Raw genomic sequence first — 24,621 nt, forward strand, 5'->3', positions numbered from 1 at the left:
GCCCATTCATTCCAATGAAAGTTGCTCAAACACCGCATGCGCCAAATAAGTTTATATGACTTCTACTGCTGTGCTGATAGAGTCTATGCAGTAGTGTTTTTTCTATACCACATGAACAGAGTCTAGTAGAGAGAGAGAGAGAGAGAGAGAGAGAGAGAGAGAGAGAGAGAGAGAGAGAGAGAGAGAGAGAGAGATGTTAGTTCAAGATGGGCCCAGGTGGAGCCTGAAAACGTGTGTTTTTAGTCTTTGCCGAAAGATGGGCAGTCATTCGGCCGTCCTGACCGAAGGGGGGAGCTCGTTCCACCATTGAGGTGCCAGAATCTGGTGAATCTGTGCAAAAATGCACAGGATGTATAAAGAATGTATATGTCTATAATGCTTGATGAAATTATCATTTAAATGAACGGTGCAGTATCAAATTCAAACTGGTTCAAAATGTCACCAACTAGATATGATTACGAAAGTTTCCAACACACACTTCCTATGGGCGTTCATTGCGGAAAAGACAATCAGTGGGTGTTACAAAGTTGGCCAGTAAGCCCATGTGGTTTGTGGTTCAAGCAAGGTTTTGTAAGCTTCAGCAACACTCTGGTAATTGTGGACTACAGTGGTCTTTGATGTATGCCAGTCTGTCAGTTTGCAATATTGACAGTACAATAGTCAAGTCAAAGCTGTGTGTCCATGGGGAGTGACCGCTCTATGGATCATCCTTTTGTCTTCAAACATGGACACCACTCTACTGATAAAAGGTACAAACTTAAAACTGGTGAAAACAGATGTGTTTGTTGTCATCTGACTCAAACTAGCTTTGTACCACATGGTTTCTTCAGAGTCATTTTGTTATGTACAGTATGTCTAAAAAGTATTTGAATACATGACGTACTTACCTGTCAAACGATGGGAGGAGCACCTGAATGCAGCAGGAATCTCTGTAAAGTGACCACAGCTTCATGAGTTGGTAAATCTAGGAGATAATGAGGTGAATATTGGACTTTTAGACCCACTAGGCATGTTGCGCGCTACATGCGCTCGATTCATAGGCTCGCCCGCTGCACGGCCTCGCCGAGCTGGCCCTGCAGCTCATGTACTCATGCCACTCGGCTGCTGTCATTGATGCTACTGCTGCTGTAATGCCAGAATTTCCCTACGGGGATGAATAAAGTACTCTATCTATTTATCTATCTATCTATCTATCTATCTATCTATCTATCTATCTATCTATCTTTATCTATCTATCTATCTATCTATCTATCTATCTATCTATCTATCTTATAACCAGTCTGTTACTGTGACACACTGAGAGCTGTCCAGTATAACCAGTCTGTTACTGTGACACACTGAGAGCTGTCCAGTATAACCAGTCTGTTACTATGACACACTGAGAGCTGTCCAGTATAACCATTCTGTTACTGTGACACACTGAGAGCTGTCCAGTATAACCAGTCTGTTACTGTGACACACTGAGAGCTGTCCAGTATAACCATTCTGTTACTGAGCTGTCCAGTATAACCAGTCTGTTACTGTGACACACTGAGAGCTGTCCAGTATAACCAGTCTGTTACTGTGACACACTGAGAGCTGTCCAGTATAACCAGTCTGTTACTGTGACACAATGAGAGCTGTCCAGTATAACCAGTCTGTTACTGTGTCACACTGAGAGCTGTCCAGTATAACCAGTCTGTTACTGTGACACACTGAGAGCTGTCCAGTATAACCAGTCTGTTACTGTGACACACTGAGAGCTGTCCAGTATAACCAGTCTGTTACTGTGACACACTGAGAGCTGTCCAGTATAACCAGTATGTTACTGTGACACACTGAGAGCTGTCCAGTATAACCAGTCTGTTACTGTGACACACTGAGAGCTGTCCAGTATAACCAGTCTGTTACTATGACACACTGAGAGCTGTCCAGTATAACCAGTCTGTTACTGTGTCACACTGAGAGCTGTCCAGTATAACCATTCTGTTACTGTGACACACTGAGAGCTGTCCAGTATAACCAGTCTGTTACTGTGACACACTGAGAGCTGTCCAGTATAACCAGTCTGTTACTGTGACACACTGAGAGCTGTCCAGTATAACCAGTCTGTTACTGTGACACACTGAGAGCTGTCCAGTATAACCAGTCTGTTACTGTGACACACTGAGAGCTGTCCAGTATAACCAGTCTGTTACTGTGTCACACTGAGAGCTGTCCAGTATAACCAGTCTGTTACTGTGACACACTGAGAGCTGTCCAGTATAACCAGTCTGTTACTGTGACACACTGAGAGCTGTCCAGTATAACCAGTCTGTTACTATGTCACACTGAGAGCTGTCCAGTATAACCAGTATGTTACTGTGATACTGTCTGTCTGTCTGTCTGTCTGTCTGCATGTCTGTCTGTCCTTCTGTCTGTCTGTCTGTCTGTCTGTCTGTCTGTCTGTCTGCCTGCATGTCTGTCTGACTGTCTGACCTTGTTCCTACATCAGCTCTGCTTTGTCCATCCTGTGTTTCTATCAGGATCCAGCAGGACAGAGCAGACTCCTCTGTCCAAAGCTGTGTGTCCATGGGGAGTGACCGCTCTATGGATCATCCTTTTGTCTTCAAACATGGACACCACTCTACTGATAAAAGGTACAAACTTAAAACTGGTGAAAACAGATGTGTTTGTTGTCATCTGACTCAAAGTATCTTTGTACCACATGGTTTCTTCAGAGTCATGTTGTTATGTACAGTATGTCTAAAAAGTATTTGAATACATGACATACTTACCTGTCAAACGATGGGAGGAGCACCTGAATGCAGCAGGAATCTCTGTAAAGTGACCACAGCTTCATGAGTTGGTAAATCTAGGAGATAATGAGGTGAATATTGGACTTTTAGACCCACTAGGCATGTTGCGCGCTACATGCGCTCGATTCATAGGCTCGCCCGCTGCACGGCCTCGCCGAGCTGGCCCTGCAGCTCATGTACCGGCCCACTCGGCTGCTGCATCGCCTTGCCTTGTAAGTGCAGGAAAGACGATCTCAGACAGTTCTTGGCATTTTCACAATTATTTTCTTTTATTGCCTATAAGTTACAACCTAAGACTTGGGGAAAGGGGAGGTGGAACAATGGATGGTTCTCACATGGTGCGCGCTTGGCGCGCGTCTGGTGCCCAGGTATATACCTGGAGTGCACCCCCTGATTGCATCAATTAAATCCCATATATGGTCATAATTTGGGTCATGACGCACAGGTGTGATTTCTTCTCCCTGGCCAGCTCCGCCTGCTGGCACAGACAGATTCAACACTCCGGCCCGATGAACTTAGATCTTCCAGAGTTAATGTTCATCTACTTCCAATGGGTAGAGCAATTGAACTGGTCTTTTCAGAACAAGGCGAGATGGAAGTCGAATGGCACATGACCTGATTTTTCCATCTCTTCCAACGAACGTTTCCTGAATCCGTCCCATTTTCCACATGTGTTTTGGTTGTTTATCTTCATGTATTAATACAACATCTCCAATTTTAATAGGAACAGATTGTTTTGAGTGACTCACGTGATGTGCAGAAAGAAGCTCCATTAAATATTCTTTCATCCAACGATGCCAAATTTGATTGGTCAGTCTCTGGCGATATTGCCATCTCTTATTTAGTTGGATTTTGTTGGCTCCATCCAGACTGGAATCACGGACGGGATATGAAGGCAAGGTAGTGAGCCGTTGTCCCGTTAGAAAATGAGCAGGTAGTGAGTTTGCGGGTATCATGAGAGGTGGAGTGGAGCAAAAGGTGTCTCTTTACGCTGATGATTTGCTGTTGTATGTCTCCGACCCTGATAAATCTATCCCTCATGTGCTTACCATCCTTGGAAGTTTTGGTCAAATCTCTGGGTACAAGTTAAATCTAAACAAAAGCGAACTCATGCCGGTTAACTCTTCAGCTAAGACCCTGAATTTCAGTAGATTGCCGTTTAAAATTTCTCATAAAAAATTCACCTATCTTGGAATTTGTGTAACTAATAGTTTTAAGGATTTATTTAAAAATAATTTTGCCCCTCTACTAGCCCGTCTCACTCAGGACTTCCAACGATGGTCACTTCTCCCCCTGTCTTTGGCTGGGCGGATAAATTGTGTTAAGATGAATGTGCTTCCTAGGTTCTTGTACCTTTTTCAATGTATTCCCATTTTTATTGTAAAGTCTTTTTTCCGTAAGTTGGATGGCAGGATTTTGCATTTTATTTGGGGGGGTAGGAACCCAAGAATTCGAAAACAAGTACTGCAGAGACCCAAACTCTCAGGGGGAATGGCTCTACCCAACTTCCAACAGTATTTTTGGGCAGCCAATTTGCGCTCCATCCTACATTGGCAGAATATGGATGATATGGATCCCACTCCTGCGTGGCTATGTATTGAATCTGCTTCCTGCGCTCCAGCCTCATTGGCGGCTCTCTTGTGCTCACCCTCCCTGCCACCATTAGCCAAATTTATTAAGAATATTATGGTGAAGAACAGTATCAAAATCTGGCACCAATTTGCACGTCATCATGGGCTCACCTCCCCCCCCCTGTCATCCCCTGTCCGTGCCAACCCGCTTTTCCCTCCCTCTGTACTAGACAAGGCCTACAATCTGTGGCATAGTCAGGGAATTTCCACAATCAGCGATTTATATGTAGATGGCATATTCGCTTCGTTTAATGATTTGGTAAATATATATGAGCTTCCAAAAGCCCATTTCTTCAGGTACCTGCAAGTTCGTGATTTTGTCCGCAAACATTTTTCAGGGTTTCCTGCCATTCCTTCTGTTTCTCCCATTGATTTGCTTTTACAACAAGATCCAATTCAAAAAGGTGTCATTACACGTTTATATAATGAGATATGCATGCTACAGTCCCCCGAATCCCTCGCATTATGTACAATTTGGTCACAGGAATTGGGAGAAGAATTAGATCATGAGACCTGGGAGGAGATTCTCTACAGAGTTCACCACTCTTCTTTATGTGCCAGACATGGGGTGTTGCAATGTAAGGTGGTCAATAGGGTGCACTGGTCCAAATGTAAGCTGGCGAGGATTTTTCCTGACATTGATCCCACGTGTGATAAATGTCGGCAAGCTCCTGCAGATCTTTGTCATATGTTTTGGCTGTGTGCCTCTCTCTCTTCCTATTGGGAAGCTGTGTTTGATACTTTGTCTAAGGTCACTTCGGTGCCCATTGTGCCATCCCCAATTACTGCACTGTTTGGAGTCCTGCCAGCTGGGATTTTGCCCAAATACTTCTTGGATTTTGTGGCTTTCCTAACTCTTCTAGCGAGGCGATCAATTCTAATGAATTGGAAGGGTCCCTACGCTCCCACTCATTCTCGGTGGGTGGGGGACGTGTTGCATTTTATGCAACTGGAGAAAATTAAGCACACCATACGAGGCTCTCTGCACAAGTACTATAAAATCTGGCAGCCTTTTTCAGAATATATAAAGGGCATCCAAATTATCCCGCCAGCTCCGGACTGATGAACCTCTGGTCCCTTTTGATCTTGTCTTGACCCCGATATACAGTATCTGACCTCTGTATAAGCTACTTTACTGACCTCTTTCTATCTTTAATTCTGTCTACCCCCCCCCCCCCTTGTTTATCTTATTTGATATTTATTTACTTTTCTCTCTGTATTGTTGTTTTGCTGTAACTGTGAAGTTATGTGTGTTTTGTTGTGATGTATGTGTTTTGTTTGTGTAAACTTGAAAAATCCTATAAATAAATCATAAAAAAAAAAAGAAAATGAGCAGGTGTGAGAGGAGAGGGTTCACTGGTGTCTGTGTGGATGTAAGTAAGAGGGCGGGAATTTACCACAGCTTCCACTTCACAGATCAAGGTTTGAAGTTCATCAGATTCAAGGCAGGATCTTCCCAGTACCTTCCGCAGGCATGTTTTAACTGATCTGACCAGGCGTTCCCACATGCCCCCCCCCACCAGGCAGCTCGCTCCACAATATATTTCCATGTGATCCTCTTCTCCACAAACATTTCTTGCATTTCTTTTCCTTTCATCAGAGTCCACAAAGATTTTAGATCCTGTTCGGCTCTTTTGAAGGTCCTAGCATTATCAGAATAGATGATGCTGCATACACCACGTCTGGAAATAAATCTTCTGAACGCCAATAAAAATGCGTCAGTAGACAGATCACTCACAAGTTCAAGATGCACCGCTCTGGTTACTGCACAGGTGAATAAGGCTATGTAGACTTTCTTGTGTGGTTTAACATACAACGGTCCTGCGAAGTCCACACCAGTTATTTCAAATGCTTTGGCCTCATTTATACGTTCCCTTGGCAACGGTGCGCAAACCTGTTGTCCGGCCTTGACTCGGGTGCGTTTGCAGATCAAACAAAATCTGACACATCTTTTTGTCATTTGTCTGCCTTTGAGCATCCAATACATTTCTCTGATCTGCGTGAGTGTAGCTTGCAAGCCTGAATGTATTACCTCTTCATGTGCTCTGGCAATCAAGAGTTCGGAAAACCTGTCATTACCAGGTAGGATGTATGGATGTTTCTGAGTGTATGACCAGTCAGTTTCCTGCAGTCTCCCTCCTACGCGTAAAAGTCCATCCTCATCCAGAAACGGTCTCAGAGCAGCGATTTTTGACTGTTTGTCCAATTCTTTTTTTATTTTCAAACTGTTGATTTCCTTTGCGAAATTGTTTCTTTGGCTCAGTTTAATCCAATATCGCTCGGCTTGCTGGATCTCCGCAGTGCACAGACTCATAGTGCGTTTTTCTCCATTCTGTGCGTTATGCGTAAAACGCTGTATCCAGGCCGTTATTCTCAATACTTTACTGAGTCCACTGTACTTCTCCAATTCAAGAATGGGTTCCACAATGCATTCTTGTTCAGTTAGTGCATTCTGAACAACATACTCCTTGATATCCTCATTTTTGATCTTCACTTCACTTGGCAAGCCATAATCAGAGTCTTTCAGCCACTCCGGCCCGTGCCACCAGAGGGCATCCTCCTTCAATACTTGTACACTGGTTCCTCGTGTTCCACGATCAGCTGGGTTCTCCTTTCCAGCACAGTGATTCCAGTGTTCAGGTAAAGTCAAGTCTTGGATTTCACATACTCTGTTTTCCACGAATGGCTTCCACTGTTTAGAATTGCTCCTAATCCAGTGAAATGTTATCATTGAGTCGGTCCAGAAATGCATCTCACTGTCCTGCATTTTTAGATTTGTCATAATGAATTTTCCAAGTCTAGCTCCAATAAGGGCTCCCATCAACTCCAATCTAGGGAGGGTTAGTTTCTTCAGAGGGGCCACTTTAGTTTTTGAGGCGACTAGACTGGTAGAACATTGTCCATTTTCATTCTCACAGCGCAGATATGCTGCTGCACAGTAGGCCTTTTCGCTGGCATCAGTAAATACATGAATTTCACGTTTATTTACATATTTTGCATTGGCCTTGTTACAGTCTGACAATTCAACATCATAACGACGATTAATTGAAATCATTTTCAGAAGAGGAATTTCTGAGCACCATTGATGGAATTCATCTGCCAGATCAGTAGGAAGTGCTTCGTCCCATTCAAGTCCTCTTTGCCACATTTGTTGGAAAAGGCACTTTACACGTATAGTGAATGGTGATAGAAAGCCAATGGGGTCAAAGATACGAGCAGCAGACTGCAACACTCCTCGTTTGGTGTCTCGTTTGTCCTGTAAATGTTGAGTCAATTCATCTGTTTCAAACACAAATTGATCAGTGTTTGTTTTCCATGTTATTCCCAGAACTTTGAGTGGGTTTTGACCCTTGATTTCCACTGGTTCTGTATCATGCTCAATATTCCATTTATTTTGCAGTTCTTGAGAATTTGTGCTCCATTTGCATAATTCCATGCTTGCACTTGACATCATTTCTTTTGCTTTCTGATACAACTCCATGGCTTCATCAACATTCTGTGCTCCAGCAATAAAATCATCTACATACAAACACTCCTCCAATATTTTGACTTCTTCTGGATATGTTTGTTCATATTGTTTGAGGTGATGCCTGATTGTTGCAGCCAACAGAAAGGGACTGGCAGATGCACCAAATGGTACACGGGTCATTCTCATGATCTTCACCTTCAGATCTCCTGGAGTCACTGGTTTCTCTTTAAGCCATAGGAATCTCAACACATCTCTGTCGTTTTGATTTAAAGATATTTGCAAGAAAGCTTTACTTATGTCTGACATCATTGCAACTCTGTGCTGTCTGAATTTGATCAGAATGCTCAGCAGGTCAGGATTTAAATTTGGTCCTGTCAACAGACAGTCATTCAGAGAACTGCTGTCTTTCTCATTTGAGGAGGCATCAAAAACAATCCGAATTTTTGTAGTTGCTCTGTTTTCTTTAATCACTGGATGATGGGGCAGATAGTATACTGGATTTTCTGTTTCACAGTCGGTTACTTCTTCAATTATGCCCTCTGTGATGTATTCTTGAAACACTTGATTATATTTCTCAAACAGCTGGTCATTATTCTTAAATCGTCTAGTCAGACTATTTAATCGGTTCATACCGGTATTGTAATTAGAAGTCAAATTTAAATTGTTATCCTTCCAAGGCAAACAAACTTCATATCTGCCATTGTTGTACTTTACCGATTGTTGGTACTTAAGCAGTGCATCTGCGTCTGAGCTCCGCCCACTTTCCAAATGGATCCCTAGGGACTCCGTTTCCCAGAAGCTGCGTAGTTGATCTGTCAGCATCTGTTCGTCTCCAACACTCAGGTGAAAGACTCCAACATCCAGAGGTTCGGGTTCGGTGGTGACGCTCATCACAGGTATAGACACTGCACCTTGAATCAGCCATCCAAATGTACTCTCCACAGCCACAAGTCCACTGTCAAGTCTCTCTGTGCGTCCTGAGACTATGTTCCAATATTGATCTCCTCCGATCAAAATTCCAAGACCCTCTGTTTCCATGCCTCTTACTGGCGTGTCGGCAACTTGCAGGCCTTTATTTTCAAGGGATCTTCTTATTTTTTCATCTGCTATTTGCATGTTTGCAGAACACACTGTCGGAGTTTCAAGTAATTCTACATCCACTGCTTCATTTGTTTTCAGATTTCTCAGGCGCACTTTAACCTTTTTCGCAATTACTCTTTTGGAGGTTACAGAGCCAAATGTGTGTAGTCTTATTGTTTCTGTCCCCACTACGGGTAGATTTAATATAGCAGAAATATCCTCTCGAATAAAACTGCGCTGACTCCCACCATCGAGCAAGCACCTGGCGAGTTGTCGTTGTCTAGGCGCATCTATCCAAACAGTAGCAGTTTGTAACAATACAGTGTTGCCTTCAGCATTGCATGGAGAAACTGAGACTACAGTATCTGTGGGATCTGATTCATTATTTTTATCATTTGGAACACGTTTTGTTTGATGCACACAGACTGTTTTATAATGTCTTTTGCCGCATAGATCACACACAATACTGTGCGCTCTGCAATTACGCGCGATGTGTCTGGGCCCAAGACATGAAAAACATCTACCAAAACGTTTCAGTTTATCTCTTCTGATATCCACAGTAAACTCTGTGCATCTTCGGGATTTATGATCATGTCTTCCACAGAACAGACAGTCATTTTCTTCATTTGGACTCCATGTATGAAATGTCGCAGCTGAAGCTGTGGTGCCATATGATCGTCTCATTCTGCGCTCCTTCTCGCGCTCCCGATCATGGCGCACGTTCCTTTCCTCATGTTGGAAACTGTCTTTTCTTTGAGTCAGATTAGCTGTCCTCTCTCTGCTTTCCACATCCAATTTCAGAAAGTCCATCAGTTCCTTTGCTTTGAGCTCTTGGTCAGCTTCCTTTCGGGTGAAAGCAAGAGCAACTTCTTCTGGAATCATTTTGAGCAATATGGGACACAATAGGCTACCATATGCATCGGATACAACTCCCAGCGCATCCAGGCTGCGCACCTGCACTTCACAGTCATCATACAAATTACGCAAAGCCGCCACATCATTTGCCCTCTTCACTGGAGTCAAATTTAATAATTTATTCATGTGGGCATTTATCACCAAATCTTTGCGGCCAAATCGACTTGTTAACATTTGAATTGCAGAATCATAATTATCATCGGACAAAGCAAACCCTGCTACCGTACTGGCAGCTGTGCCATGTAGGAATGACTTCAAGTAATTAAACTTGTCTGATTTTGTTAAACTGTCGTTCTTATGTATGGCCGTGTCATATTGACTCCAGAATCCTTGCCATTCACTTATTTCTCCAGAAAACTTCTGTATGACAAGTTTGGGAAGTTTGACTGTATGACTGTGATTTCTTTGTCTGTTCTGCCGGTCTGAACCAGCGCTTGAATTTCCATCTGAGCCTGTGCGCGTTGCTTGTTTAATCCTTGTTTTCCGTGTACATATACCATCCATATATTCCAGAGCAGTGTTTATTTCATCTTCCAATTCCTCCACATCAGTCTCTGCTTCAATGTCTCTGTCATATTCAGTGAGACTTTGTTCCTTGCTTAACAACAGTTCCATATATTCTTCCAATACATCAAGGTCCGGTTCCCTCTTCGTTAGTTCCCCATCAATCTTATTTAAAAGTCTGGTTGTAGCTGCTCTTACCACCCCTCGTATTCTTTTCATTCTGGGAATGTCCGTCATGGTGGTTCCTTTGTCTTTCCTCGCAGCTTCAGTCATGAATCATCTGTTTCATTTCCTTGGTTTCTCCCGGCTTTCGGCACCAGTTTGTAAGTGCAGGAAAGACGATCTCAGACAGTTCTTGGCATTTTCACAATTATTTTCTTTTATTGCCTATAAGTTACAACCTAAGACTTGGGGAAAGGGGAGGTGGAACAATGGATGGATCTCACATGGTGCGCGCTTGGCGCGCGTCTGGTGCCCAGGTATATACCTGGAGTGCACCCCCTGATTGCATCAATTAAATCCCATATATGGTCATAATTTGGGTCATGACGCACAGGTGTGATTTCTTCTCCCTGGCCAGCTCCGCCTGCTGGCACAGACAGATTCAACATGCCTGCCCTATTGGCGTGCGCGCAATGTCTCCCTCTCTCTCTCCCTCTCTCTCTCTCCCTCTCCTCCTCTCCCTCTGTCTCTCTCTCCCTCTCCTCCTCTCCCTCTGTCTCTCTCCCTCTCCTCTCTCTCCCTCAGTCTCTCTCCCTCTCCTCTCTCCTCCTCCCCCTCCGCCTCTCTCCCTCAGTCTCTCCCCGTCTCCTCTCTCCTCCTCTCCCTCAGTCTCTGTCCTTCTCCTCCTCTCCCTCAGTCTCTCCCCCTCTCCTCTCTCCTCCTCTCCCCCTCTCTCTCTCCCTCTCCTCCTCTCCCTCTGTCTCTCCCCCTCTCTCTCTCCCTCTTTTTTTCTCCCCCTCTCTCTCTCCCTCTCCTCCTCTCTCCTCTCTCTCCCTCTGTCTCTCCCCCTCTCCTCTCTCCTCTCTCTCCCTCAGTCTCTCTCCCTCTCCTCCTCTGCCTCAGTCTCTCCCCCTCTCCTCTCTCCTCCTCTCCCTCAGCCTCTCTCCCTCAGTCTCTCCCCCTCTCCTCTCTCTCCCTCAGTCTCTCTCCCTCTCCTCCTCTCCCTCAGTCTCTCCCCCTCTCCTCTCTCCTCCTCTCCCTCAGCCTCTCTCCCTCAGTCTCTCTCCCTCTCCTCCTCTCCCTCAGTCTCTCCTCCTCTCCTCTCTCCTCCTCTCCCTCAGCCTCTCTCCCTCAGTCTCTCCCCCTCTCCTCTCTCTCCCTCAGTCTCTGTCCCTCTCCTCCTCTCCCTCAGTCTCTCCCCCTCTCCTCTCTCCTCCTCTCCCTCAGCCTCTCTCCCTCAGTCTCTCCCCCTCAGTCTCTGTCCCTCTCCTCCTCTCCCTCAGTCTCTCCTCCTCTCCTCTCTCCTCCTCTCCCTCAGCCTCTCTCCCTCAGTCTCTCCCCCTCTCCTCTCTCTCCCTCAGTCTCTGTCCCTCTCCTCCTCTCCCTCAGTCTCTCCTCCTCTCCTCTCTCCTCCTCTCCCTCAGCCTCTCTCCCTCAGTCTCTCCCCCTCTCCTCTCTCTCCCTCAGTCTCTGTCCCTCTCCTCCTCTCCCTCAGTCTCTCCCCCTCTCCTCTCTCTTCCTCTCCCTCAGCCTCTCTCCCTCACGGCTCGTGCACACCATGAAACGCTTGGCGGCATGCCTCCTGTGAAAGCCTCTTTGATGCTGCATCTTGATAGGCTGTCTTGCTCTATTTCCGCGTCTGATTGGTCCATTTCAACCTCGCGCCCCCTGCCGCAGGAACCGCCCAGCGTTTCGCTGTCGCAGACTAGAGGCGGCTTGTCTTCGAGCGGCTTCACGCTCGCGGGGCGGGACTAGGGCGGGACCTTTCGTTAAGCTACCCAATGACAGCTCTTCCTACACATTTCCTCCCCCCTGTGTACATCTACCTGAAAAGGTTTCTACAGGCTACAGCTCCAAGCTGGAAGCTGGTTTCCATGCCCACAAAATGCTGCGACGAGGCGGAAAAGCGATTTTGCCATTGTAGATGTGCACGAGGCATCAGTCTCTCCCCCTCTCCTCCTCTCCCTCAGTCTCTCCCCCTCTCCTCCTCTCCCTCAGTCTCTCTCGTGAGCCTCAGACTGGTGACATCACTGATGTCAGTGACATCATCACTCAGCCTTAGGGCAATCAGCCTTAGGACAATTAATCTGCCCTAATTAAAGAATCTAGCTTTATTACACCCCCTGAAAGTTTAAGCCCGATCGCACGTAAAACGGCACGTGACCGGCCAAAATTCTGCTCACACACACACACACACACACACACACACACACACACACACACACACACACACACACACACACACACACACGTCTCATTCTTATTATATAGGCTTCTCATTCTTATTATAGAAAGAGAAACTGCCCAATGGGCAGTTTGTTTTGGCCCGCCACGGATTTGGAATTGCCCCCCCACCCCCCCCCCCCCCCCCCCAAAGGGTGGACTTTTCATGTGGTGACTTTGTGAAACAGTGTCTGAATGTGGCTGCGGATATACTGTGTTCACTCCTGAGATTGCATCCCTGAAAATTATCATGGCAAATTGTTTACAAAAGATGGACAATAAAGCTGAGTTTCAAAGTACCTTGAGGATTTTTCAAGTTGTGAATTAAGTCAAATTGCTCTCTTGATTACAAAGGTGGAAAATACAACTGTTTTTAACTGGGTGTTTACTGATTAAATGTTTAAGCTCCCCACAAATGCAGATGTTTTTTTAAATATATAATATATATTTAAAAAAACATCGGTTATTAACCGATGGTTATTAACCGATATTAACCGGTTATTAACCTTCAGGTGAATCATTAAGCCCTCCGCTGCGCATCAGGCTCAATAATCACCTGTCGGTCATTATTTCCCCCGTAATCACCGCCTCAATATACATTATCCCTTACATAACGGCACTCGTAGGATCCCTCTTGTCCAATCAAATTGCTCGGCCGGAACTACCTGTTGTATAAAATGGTATAACCTACTATCTGATGTTTTGTCCCCCCAGAGTTGACCAGGAGAGGTCAGAGGTTACCAGTGGTCAGGCTGCCCAGGAGCCTCAACCAGACCTGGACTCCATATTTAGGGTGTGGAAATTAACAAAAACACGTTTGACTTCACCAACGAGTCGAATACAAAACAAAGATTCTGTCTCCATGCTGCACTCTTTAGCCCAGCGGGCTTTCAGTCTATGATGGATCTGATGTTGTGTTCCATGATTTTAGTAAGAACGTTGAATTCATATGATTCTGTTCCAGCTGCTTGAGGAGAACATCATCACCTTTGTGAAGAAGGAGCTGAGAAGGTTCCAGAGGTTTCTGAGTCCAGATGAGCCAGAATGCTCAGAGAGTCAGAGGAAGGATGAGGAGGTGGTGGATGGTGAGGAGGAAGAGCAGAGGAGGAGCAGCAGAGAGGATTTTCTAAACATCACACTGCTCTTCCTGAGGAGCATGAAGCAGGAGGAGCTGGCTGACTCTCTGTACAGCAGTAAGAGGCTTTCAACAGCTTTAACATGATGGAGATGGGACAGGATGGAAACTGAGAGATAGATTTAAATCAACAGGTTCTCATTACCAGTGCGTCAAAATACGTCAATTTGTCACGCCACCTCGATGTCATTATTGCCGAGGTGAAAGGCTACCTTTCACGTCACATTTGGGTGCGTACGTTCCTCCAGCACAGACACCAGCTCTCCTTCTTTCTTTATCGCCCTGCTCAGCAAAATAACCAGGAAGAGAGCCGAGCCCTGACTCTCTTTCTGCTTATTTGGTCGAGCAGGTCGGCCGCAACCGGCTACTGTGGCTACCGGCTACTGTGGCTACCGGTGGCCCGGCAACATTTCACGGGAGCCAAGGCTCGAATCCAGTGTAAATCTAGGCAAGCACAACAACTTGGTTGGAGTCATGGTTAAGGGCAGGATTTGCAACCGGTCTCTCATGATGAGAAAGTTACAAGCTGGGAACACTACAGGTCCGCCTCTCCCAGCACTTCTCCCTATAGCATGACTTTGACCTACTTAAAGGGGGACTAACCCCCTAGATATGTATCAGAACAGTGATTTGAAAATACCTATGGAAAAAAAAACAAGAAATGACATATGCTCTTGTCTATACTAAACTCTTTGGCTGTGTTCAAGTCAAGATTTTTTTTCGGAAATTGACGCCATTACAGTTTGCCTACCGCCTCAAAAATAATTTTTTTGAGAGGGGCAATATCTTTATAAATATCAACAACTAGCCAACGCTGGTGGCATGTATGGAAAGAGTGTTGCTAAAAATGGTTGATAGTTATATCAATTTGGCCATTCAGTTTTTTATTGTTATTTTTGTCCCATTTTGTCCCATGTGTGTGTGCGTGGCTTGTCTAAACTTACGTTAAAAGAGCCTCGCTGCTCGCAGCACACAGCACAGTGAGGACAAACCTCTCGCTCTGGGGTAACACAATGCGAGATTTCTCCACGTAATTCCCTCGTCTAACTAGAGATAAACCGCGCAATGAAATCCGTTTTTAATTTGCGTTTTGGGTCTTTTTGTGATTCTTGTTGAAAGTTACAACACCTCTGATTTTTCCTCTCAGGGCGCAGGCAGAGCAGGACAGAGCTCTTCTCCTCCTCGGAGCACACACACACAGACAGAGCCAGTTGCTCTGCTCTGCTGACTTTCATTTCCTGAGAAGTTGGCGTTGCTTGTACACAGTGATGATATTATATTAGCCGATATGTTTAGAGAAGCTTTGTCACGTTGTCACGTCGTAGTATAGCGTTATACCTTACATTCCCGCTAAACTGCGACGAGATTTGTTTGCTGAAATGTCAGACTGTTGAAAGCCCCCGCCTCTCACTGCTGCTGTGTGCTGCTGCTGCTGCGGGTGCATGAGCGAGCAGACTCTCCCGTTTGACTGGCCGAGAGAAAGTGCTTCCAAGTCGGACTGATAGCCGCGGAAATGTCAGACTGTGCACAGAGAGCCCAGCTGCTGCTGCGCGCGCGCCCGGAGCTTGGAGCTAGTGCATGAGGTTTACAGTACGACTCTCTCCCGCCCGCTCCCGCCTGCCTGGGCTGGAGACAGTGCTTCCAACTCGGACTGATAATATATACATCATCATTCGAGCTTATCCAGGTAAGATATTAATAAAGTAGTGACACATTCAGCGGGAAACTAACTATAATTAAGACATGTGCCAACTTTGACGACGTTTGGTTCAGTATTTTAAGAGCAAACAAGATTTTTTTTTACTTCAGTTAGAGCCCTCTGGAGCCTGATACTAAGTGAGGTTTTTCCATCTTGCCTAGTTGTATAGGCTTTGGAGATGCACCAGATGCACGCGCTAAACCCACCGTGACGTCAGGTTGTACCAAATATCCCATTCATTTGAGAAAAGAAAAAAAAGCAGTCTTCCACCCTTAGAGGGCGCTTATGCCAGATATGCTGCTGAAAAATGATACAAATGGTAAAATGGCAACAGTTTGGTGTCAAATGTGGAAATTCTGACCAGAATTCTTCACACATCACCCCCAAAGTCATATATATTGGTTAAAAGCTGAAAAAAAGTGTTTTGGGGGTTAGTTACACGTTAAGCCTCAGACTGTTATTACATTCAAGACCACTGGGGGTGGCCACGAGGTGACCTCCAGATGGTCCGGTGGTTCTTCTTCTGCACATTACGATGTGAAGGTACTCTTTCTCATTCGCAATAATGACGCCAAGGTACTGTGACAAATCGGCACATTTTGATGTACTGGGAGTGAGAGCGGGCTGATTTAAATATATACATCTAAATATTTGTCAAACGAGACCAAATGAGTTCAAGATGAACTAATTCTCTGCCATAGACGCAAGCTCTTCATCAGTCTGATGAAGAGCTTGATGCTCGAAATGTCACTTTAATCTTTTGCTGCTAATAAATCACTGTCAACGGAGCCCTGCAGTGTGCGCGCTGTTTTTATTCATTTTTTGAAGATATACATTTACCAGGAAATGTTCACACTTTGATGTTATTTGTCATTTGTTCTTTCAGAAACTCTTCTCATCTGCCAACGTGAACTCAAATGTAATCTGAAGGAGAGGTTTCAGCGTGTGTTTGAAGGGATTGCTAAAGCAGGAAACCCAACTGATCTGAATCAGATGTACACAGAGCATTACCTCACAGAGGGAGGGAGTGGAGAGGTCAATGATGAACATGAGGTCAGACAGATTGAAGCAGCATCCAGGAAACCAGTGAGACCAGAAACAACAATCAAATGTGAAGACATCTTTAAACCCTTACCTGGAAGAGACAAACCAACCAGAACATTGATGACAAAGGGAGTGGCTGGCATTGGGAAAACAGTCTTAACACAAAAGTTCACTCTGGACTGGGCTGAAGACGAATCCAACCAGGATATACAGTTCACATTTCCATTCACTTTCCGAGAGCTGAATCTGCTGAAAGGGAAAAAGTACAGCTTGGTGGAACTTCTTCATCGCTTCTTCCCTGAGACCAAAAACGCAAGAATTTGCAGGTTTGACAAATACCAGGTTGTGTTCATCTTTGACGGTCTGGATGAGTGTCGACTTCCTCTAGACTTCAAGAACAACGAGATCCTGACTGATGTTACAGAGTCAGCCTCAGTGGACGTGCTGCTGACAAACCTCATCAGGGGGAAACTGCTCCCCAAAGCTTGCATATGGATGACGACACGACCTGCAGCAGCCAATCAGATCCCTGCTGAGTGCGTTGACATGGTGACAGAGGTGAGAGGGTTCACTGACGCACAGAAGGAAGAGTACTTCACGAAAAGATTCAGAGATGAGAAGCAACAAGCCAGCAGAATCATCTCCCACATCAAGACTTCACGAAGCATCCACATCATGTGTCATATCCCAGTCTTCTGCTGGATCACTGCTAATGTTCTGGAGTCTTTGTTTAAAACCAAGAAGATGGAGAGAGAGGAGGAAGAAGAAGACACACAAGAAGAAGAAGACCTGCCCAATACCCTGACTGAGATGTACATCCACTTCCTGGTTGTTCAGTCCAAACTGCAGAACTTCAAGTATCATGGGAGAACTGAGACAGATCCACACTGGCCACAGAGCAGGGAGATGATTGTCTCTCTGGGAAAACTGGCTTTTGAGCAGCTGGAGAAAGGCAACCTGATCTTCTATGAAGCCGACCTGACAGAATGTGGCATCGATATCACAGAAGCTTCAGTCTACTCAGGAGTGTTCACACAGATTTTTAAAGAGGAGTGTGGGCTATACCAGGACCAGGTCTTCTGCTTTGTACATCTGACCATTCAGGAGTTTCTGGCTGCTGTTTATGTCATCGCCTCATTCATCGACTCCGGTGTCTGCTGTCAGAACCACAATCAACCTCCCGAGACAAATCTCAGGTAATTCAGCTCTGCCAGAGTGCTGTGGACAAGGCCTTACAGAGCCCAAATGGACACCTGGACTTGTTCCTCCGCTTCCTCCTGGGTCTTTCACTGCAGACGAATCAGAGACTCCTGCAAGGCCTGCTGACACAGACAGGAAGTAGCTCACAGACCAATCAGGAAACAGTCCAGTACATCAAAGAGAAGATCAGGGACATTCCTTCTGCAGACAGAAGCATCAATCTGTTCGACTGCCTGAATGAGCTGAATGACCATTCTCTAGTGAGAAACATCCAACTGTACCTGAGATCAGGAAGTCTCTCCACAAAGAAACTTTACCCTTCTCAGTGGTCAGCTCTGGCATTCGTCTTACTGTCATCAGGAGAAGACCTGGAGGTGTTTGACCTGATGAAATACTCTGCTTCAGAGGAGGTTCTTTTGAGGTTGATGCCACTGGTCAAGGCCTCCAATAAATCTGTGTAAGTGCATAGCAAACTGGATAGATTCAATATATGATGTGATCTTTAAAACATGATAGAAAATACATATTTTAATGTTTGTGTTTGTCTTCATCACGAATTCTTCAGGCTGAGTCACTGTCAGCTGTCAGAGACAAGCTGTGAAGCTCTGGCCTCAGTTCTCAGTTCCCAGTCTTCTAGTCTGAAAGAGCTGGACCTGAGTAACAATGACTTGCATGATCCAGGCGTGAAGCTTCTCTCTGCTGGACTGGAGAGTCCACACTGCAGACTGGAAACTCTCAGGTCAGGATAACTGTTCAACAGACACATTAATTTCTGCATTAGCCTATATGCACATAAATGTCAGTGAAAATACCTGAGTGAATGATATTGACTTTAAAAATCCATATAGTAAATTAGGCCTCCAGCTGTTTCAAGTGGTCTCGCATAGACAGACAGAGACGCCATCGCTCCACAGACAGACGGACAGACAGACAGACACTGCAATCTCTCCATATACAGACAAACATGCACCAGGTATCACTGCTGTATCTCGTTGGCTCATTTTTGCCAGTTTGTAAGCATAAAATAAAATAACCTTGTTTAAAAAAAAAAATCCATTGTTCTCAGGTGTGACAAGGCCCAAAATCATCACTTTATTATGTAGATACAGTAAGTTAGGCCTCCAGCTGTTTCAAGCGGTTTCACATAGACAGACAGACAGACAGACAGACAGACAGACTGACAGACAGACAGACAGACAGACAGACAGACAGACAGACAGACAGACAGACAGACACACACCACAATCTCTCCATATACATACACACATGCACCAAGTATTGTTGCTATTTTTGGCAGTTTGTAAGCAAAAAATAAAATTACGGTTTTAAACATTTTTTCCATTGTTCTCGGTTGTGACAAGGCCCAAAATGATCACTGTAAGCAGAGTATTGATCACTATAAGTAAACTATTTAAACAGCATGTATATAGGAATGATTCAGGACCAAGCTTTATGATCAATATAAGCAGTTGATCACTATAACCGTGATCACTATAAGCGGATTCCACTGTAGTGAGTTTTCATAGAGAGTTGGGATCTCTCTTTCACAAAACCTGTGCAAAAGCTCACAACACTCAAGAATAAACAATCAATAAATGATTATTGCTGGGTGATGTTGCTGAAAATGTTATACACTTTTCATATGATCATATATAATTATATATATATATGTAAAATCACTATTCTGTCAAATGTTTTAAAGGGTTAATGTTTATCCTGAATATAAGTTTAAATATATCAGTAAACTTTTATTTAAATTAAATTTTATTTATTGCTAGAATAAAAGTAAAAAACGATGTTCCTCAGTAGAGCTCAGAATTCCATCAAGTCTCTGCAGCTGTCAGCATATCCAGATGTCAGATTATCATCAAAAGTTAATTTGGAGGTTGTACTGCTCAGCTTCCAGGTGTGAATGTGTGTGTGAATGTGTGTGTGTGTGTGTGTGTGTGTGTGTGTGTGTGTGTGTGTGTGTGTGTGTGTGTGTGTGTGTGTGTGTGTGTGTGTGTGTGTGTGTGTGTGTGTGTGTGTGTGTGTGTGTGTGTGTGTGTGTGTGTGAATGTGAACAGGACGCCCCTGAAAAAGAGAGCATTGCTCTCACTCTCAGTGAGACTCCCCCTGTATAAATAAAGGTTAAAAAACAGAACTAGTGGAGGGTTTGTCTCTTCTTCTGTCTGCTGATTGGTCATGAAGTTTGATGATGTTACGTGAATCTGTTCAGACGTGTTTGCCTTTTTAACACCTCACCAATCAGTGTGAAAAGTTAACTAAATTACTGCATCATCCCATAACCTGTAATGTTTCATGTAAATGCATGAATACCTTTTGGAGTTATCCTGCTAACAGACAAACAGACGGAACAGAACAGGGTGAAAACAAAACCCCGTCCAATTCCCTTAGTGGAGGTAAAAATAAATGAAACAAACAAGCGGGAGTTAAATAGTTTTTCAGTCTCTCTTTGTTTTGTTTTTGCTCTGTAGCCTTATATGATCTTTGAATAAGAATAACAAAACAAAGCAGTGAAAGCTGCTTCTCCTTCTAAATATGACCTTAATGCACAAACGCAGCAGAAACCAGCAGCACAGCAATGAGTGGACTGAAGTGCAGAGACAGAAACTCAGCAAGAGGTCTGGGTCATGAACACTACAGTGGAGCCATCTAGTGGTGAACCGGGGCTATAGCAAGTAAACAGGGAAGAGCGAGCAACGTTCAAAAAGCATCAAATAATGGAAATGTCAAGATTAAAATTGTTCAGTCACAAGTCACAACTATCTGTTGGTGTGTGTGTGTGTGTGTGTGTGTGTGTGTGTGTGTGTGTGTGTGTGTGTGTGTGTGTGTGTGTGTGTGTGTGTGTGTGTGTGTGTGTGTGTGTGTGTGTGTGTGTCTGTGTGTGTGTGCGTGTGCGTGTGTGCATGTGCGTGCGTGTGCGTGTGTCTGTGTGTGTGCAGGCTGTCAGGCTGTCTGCTCACAGAGGAAGGCTGTGCTTCTCTGGCCTCAGCTCTGAGCTCCAACCCCTCCCATCTGAGAGAGCTGGACCTGAGCTACAATCATCCAGGAGCCTTCGGAGAGAAGCTGCTTTCTGCTGGACAGTGGAGACTCAGGTATGGAGAGGCAACGTCCGCTAGAAGGCTGAGAGTCACACACATTTTCTCTGTCACACTGCAAAGCTCATGCAGGAATACAGTTCAATGGTGGATATGAGATCCTTCATAATGAAGGTTATTAATAAATGTCCATGTTGTTTCCATCATCAAAGAGAATCAGCTGATCTGACTTTGTTTATTCCTCCAGTGTGGACCATGGTGGAGAGCAGTGGCTGAAACCAGGTCTGAGGAAATGTAAGTGTGTATTTAGTTTGATTCATGAAAACAAAGCAACACATTCAACTAGTGAGATAGAAAGTCCATCTATGGCACAGTCTGTGACGTCCATTCATTCTGATCCTACTGTGAATCAGGGTGATGGCTGACATCATGCCTTTTAATCAACATATTAGAAAAGGAGGTGAAATGACTGAGGCAAAGTGTGCTGTGGTCTGACCAGTCCATCCTAGACGAGCTCGGGCACGTTTCTGGATGTGGTTGATATATGGCTTCACTTTGCATGGTAGAGTCTTAACTTACATTAAGATGCAGTGAGGAACTGTGTTCACTGACTGCTTTTCCCAAGTGTTCCAGAGACCATGTGGGAATATCCATGACAGAATGATGTTGTTTTTTAATGCAGTGTCGCCTGAGGGATCAAAGGTCATGGCCATTCACATGGAGCTACACACACACTGATGAATCAACATGAATCAAACTAAGAGTTCATTGAAGGAGGTGAAGACCTCCACTCTCCCACGATGTCTCTCTCTCTCTTTCTCTCTCCCCCTCACTCTATTTGTCTCCCTCTCTCTTTCTCTCCTCCTATCTCTTTCTCCCCTCACTCTTTCTCTCTCTTGCTCCTTTTCACTATCCCTCTCTTTTTCCCCCTCTCTCTTTCTCTCCCCCTCTCTCTCCCCTCTCTCTTTCTCTCCCTCTATCTCTTTCTCTCTCTCTCTCGCTCCCTCACTCACGCTCTTTCTCTCCTTCTCTCTTTCTCCCCCTCTCTGTCTTTCTCTCTCTCCCTCTGTCTCTCTCTGTATGTCTTTATCTATCTATCTCTTTCTCTATCTCTCTCTCCCTCTCTCTCTCTAATTCTTTCTCTCTCTCTCCCCCCCTCTTTCTCTCCCTCTCTTTCTCTCTCTCTCTCCTTCTCACTATCCCTCTCTTTTTCCCTCTCTCTCTTTCTCCCCCTCACTCTCTTTGTATCCCTCCCTCTCTATCCCCCTCTCTGTCTTTCTCTCTCTCCCTCTCTCTCTATTTCTTTATCTATCCATCTATCTCTTTCTCTCTCTCCCTCTCTCTCTCTCTTTCCCTCTTTCTCTCTCTCCCTCTCTCTTTCTCTCTCTCTATCCCTCTCTTTCTCTCTCTCTCTCCCCCTCTCTCTCTCTCTCTCTCTCAGTCAGCTCGTGCAAGTCTGCAGATGGCAGTAAGCTCCTCCCACGCTGGCGTCTTTCCTCTGTCTCAGTTGTTGCTCAAGCTCGTGTGGCTCAGCTGACCGGTGTGACCGGCTGCAGCTCCGTTGTCTCGTGTCGCATGCAGCTCCCCGCACACCTGCTGTGCATCTTCTAATCAGCTGTGTGTGTGTGTGTGTGTGTGTGTGTGTGTGTGTGTGTGTGTGTGTGTGTGTGTGTGTGTGTGTGTGTGTGTGTGTGCGCGCGCGCGTGCGTGTGCGCGTGCGCGCGTGTGTGTGTGAATAACTTGGTAACAGCTTAATAACAGTGACTTGTGTTCCAGTCTGGCTCAATATTGTGTTTCACATCATACAATGTTCATCTGTTGTGTTTCTGTGTCTCATTGCCTTTAGTTTTTAAATGGAACCTGTCAGAGTTTCCTGCAGCACAACACTTTATTTGGTCTATTTTTAAGGTTTTGACAAAAGGTTTATTTATGTGAACATGAATGTGGTAAAAACCTACAATCAACCTTTTCTTAAAATCACTTGTAAAATATCTTCATAACCACTAAGAATGATTGTTATTGTGAAACACAGCCCAGGTGTTTTAGATGAGAAGCTGCTGCTGTATTGAGTCTTGTTGTCTCATCAGATGGCTGTGAACTCACACTGGACCCAAACACAGCACACAGACACGTCCTCCTGTCTGAAGACAACAGAAAGATGACGCTGGTGACAGAGAAGCAGCGATATCCTGATCACCAAGAGAGATTTGACTGGTCGTCTCAGCTGCTGTGTAGAGATGGTCTGACTGGTCGCTGTTATTGGGAGGTGGAGAGGAAAGGAGGGGTTAATATAGGAGTGACTTACAGAGGAATCAGCAGGAGAGGACGGGGTGTTGACTGTGAGCTTGGAGGGAATGAAAAGTCCTGGAGTCTGAGGTGGTGTGATGGTCTTTACTCTGCCCGGCACAATGATGACAGAGACACAGCCATACCTCTCTCCTCCCCTCGCTCTAACAGAGTCGCAGTGTATCTTGACTGGCCTGCTGGCTCTCTGTCCTTCTACACAGTTTCCTCTGACACACTGACTCACATCCACACCTTCTACTCAACCTTCACTGAACCACTCTACCCTGGGTTTGGTGTCTGGACATATGGTGCCTCAGTGTCTCTGTGTCAGATGGGAGGGAGAGAGAAACTGTCAGATAGAGGAGGGAGAAAGAAACTGTCAGATAGAGGAGGGAGAGAGAAACTGTCAGATAGAGGAGGGAGAGAGAAACTGTCAGATAGAGGAGGGAGAAAGAAACTGTCAGATAGAGGAGGGAGAAAGAAACTGTCAGATAGAGGAGGGAGAGATAAACTGTCAGATAGAGGAGGGAGAGAGAAACTGTCAGATAGAGGAGGAAGAGAGAAACTGTCAGAAAGAGGAGGGAGGGAGAAACTGTCAGATAGAGGAGGGAGAAAGAAACTGTCAGATAGAGGAGAGAGAGATAAACTGTCAGATAGAGGAGAGAGAGAGAAACTGTCAGATAGAGGAGGGAGAAAGAAACTGTCAGATAGAGGAGAGAGAGAGAAACTGTCAGATAGAGGAGAGAGAGAAACTGTCAGATAGAGGAGGCAGAGAGAAACTGTCAGATAGAGGAGGGAGAGAGAAACTGTCAGATAGAGGAGAGAGAGAGAAACTGTCAGATAGAGGAGGGAGAGAGAAACTGTCAGAGGAGGGAGAGAGAAACTGTCAGATAGAGGAGGGAGAGAGAAACTGTCAGATAGAGGAGGGAGAAAGAAACTGTCAGATAGAGGAGGGAGAGAGAAACTGTCAGATAGAGGAGGGAGAGAGAAACTGTCAGATAGAGGAGGGAGAAAGAAACTGTCAGATAGAGGAGGGAGAGAGAAACTGTCAGATAGAGGAGGGAGAGAGAAACTGTCAGATAGAGGAGGGAGAGAGAAACTGTCAGATAGAGGAGGGAGAAAGAAACTGTCAGATAGAGGAGGGAGAGAGAAACTGTCAGATAGAGGAGGGAGAAAGAAACTGTCAGATAGAGGAGGGAGAGAGAAACTGTCAGATAGAGGAGGGAGAGAGAAACTGTCAGATAGAGGAGGGAGAGAGAAACTGTCAGATAGAGGAGGGAGAGAGAAACTGTCAGATAGAGGAGGCAGAGAGAAACTGTCAGATAGAGGAGGGAGAGAGAAACTGTCAGATAGAGGAGAGAGAGAGAAACTGTCAGATAGAGGAGGGAGAGAGAAACTGTCAGATAGAGGAGGGAGAGAGAAACTGTCAGATAGAGGAGGGAGAGAGAAACTGTC

General features: G+C 45.1%; 1 protein-coding gene across 1 annotated transcript in view; it reads left to right on the forward strand.

Moving 5' to 3' along the window:
- The window catches only part of LOC310798702 (NLR family CARD domain-containing protein 3-like), a gene marked incomplete at its 3' end in the record, with an annotated part of 57,619 nt that overhangs the window by 17,066 nt on the left and 15,932 nt on the right, over nt 1–24,621 (forward strand). The window contains 9 exon segments of the mRNA XM_083661256.1: nt 2,505–2,618; nt 13,476–13,554; nt 13,726–13,846; nt 16,482–17,836; nt 17,839–18,296; nt 18,405–18,578; nt 20,785–20,937; nt 21,128–21,174; nt 22,968–23,544. Of these exon segments, the coding sequence (XP_083517382.1) occupies nt 2,505–2,618; nt 13,476–13,554; nt 13,726–13,846; nt 16,482–17,836; nt 17,839–18,296; nt 18,405–18,578; nt 20,785–20,937; nt 21,128–21,174; nt 22,968–23,544 (3,078 nt within the window).

Source organism: Poromitra crassiceps (assembly GCF_964638095.1).
Source record: "Poromitra crassiceps genome assembly, chromosome: 26".
Classification (NCBI taxonomy): domain Eukaryota; kingdom Metazoa; phylum Chordata; class Actinopteri; order Beryciformes; family Melamphaidae; genus Poromitra; species Poromitra crassiceps.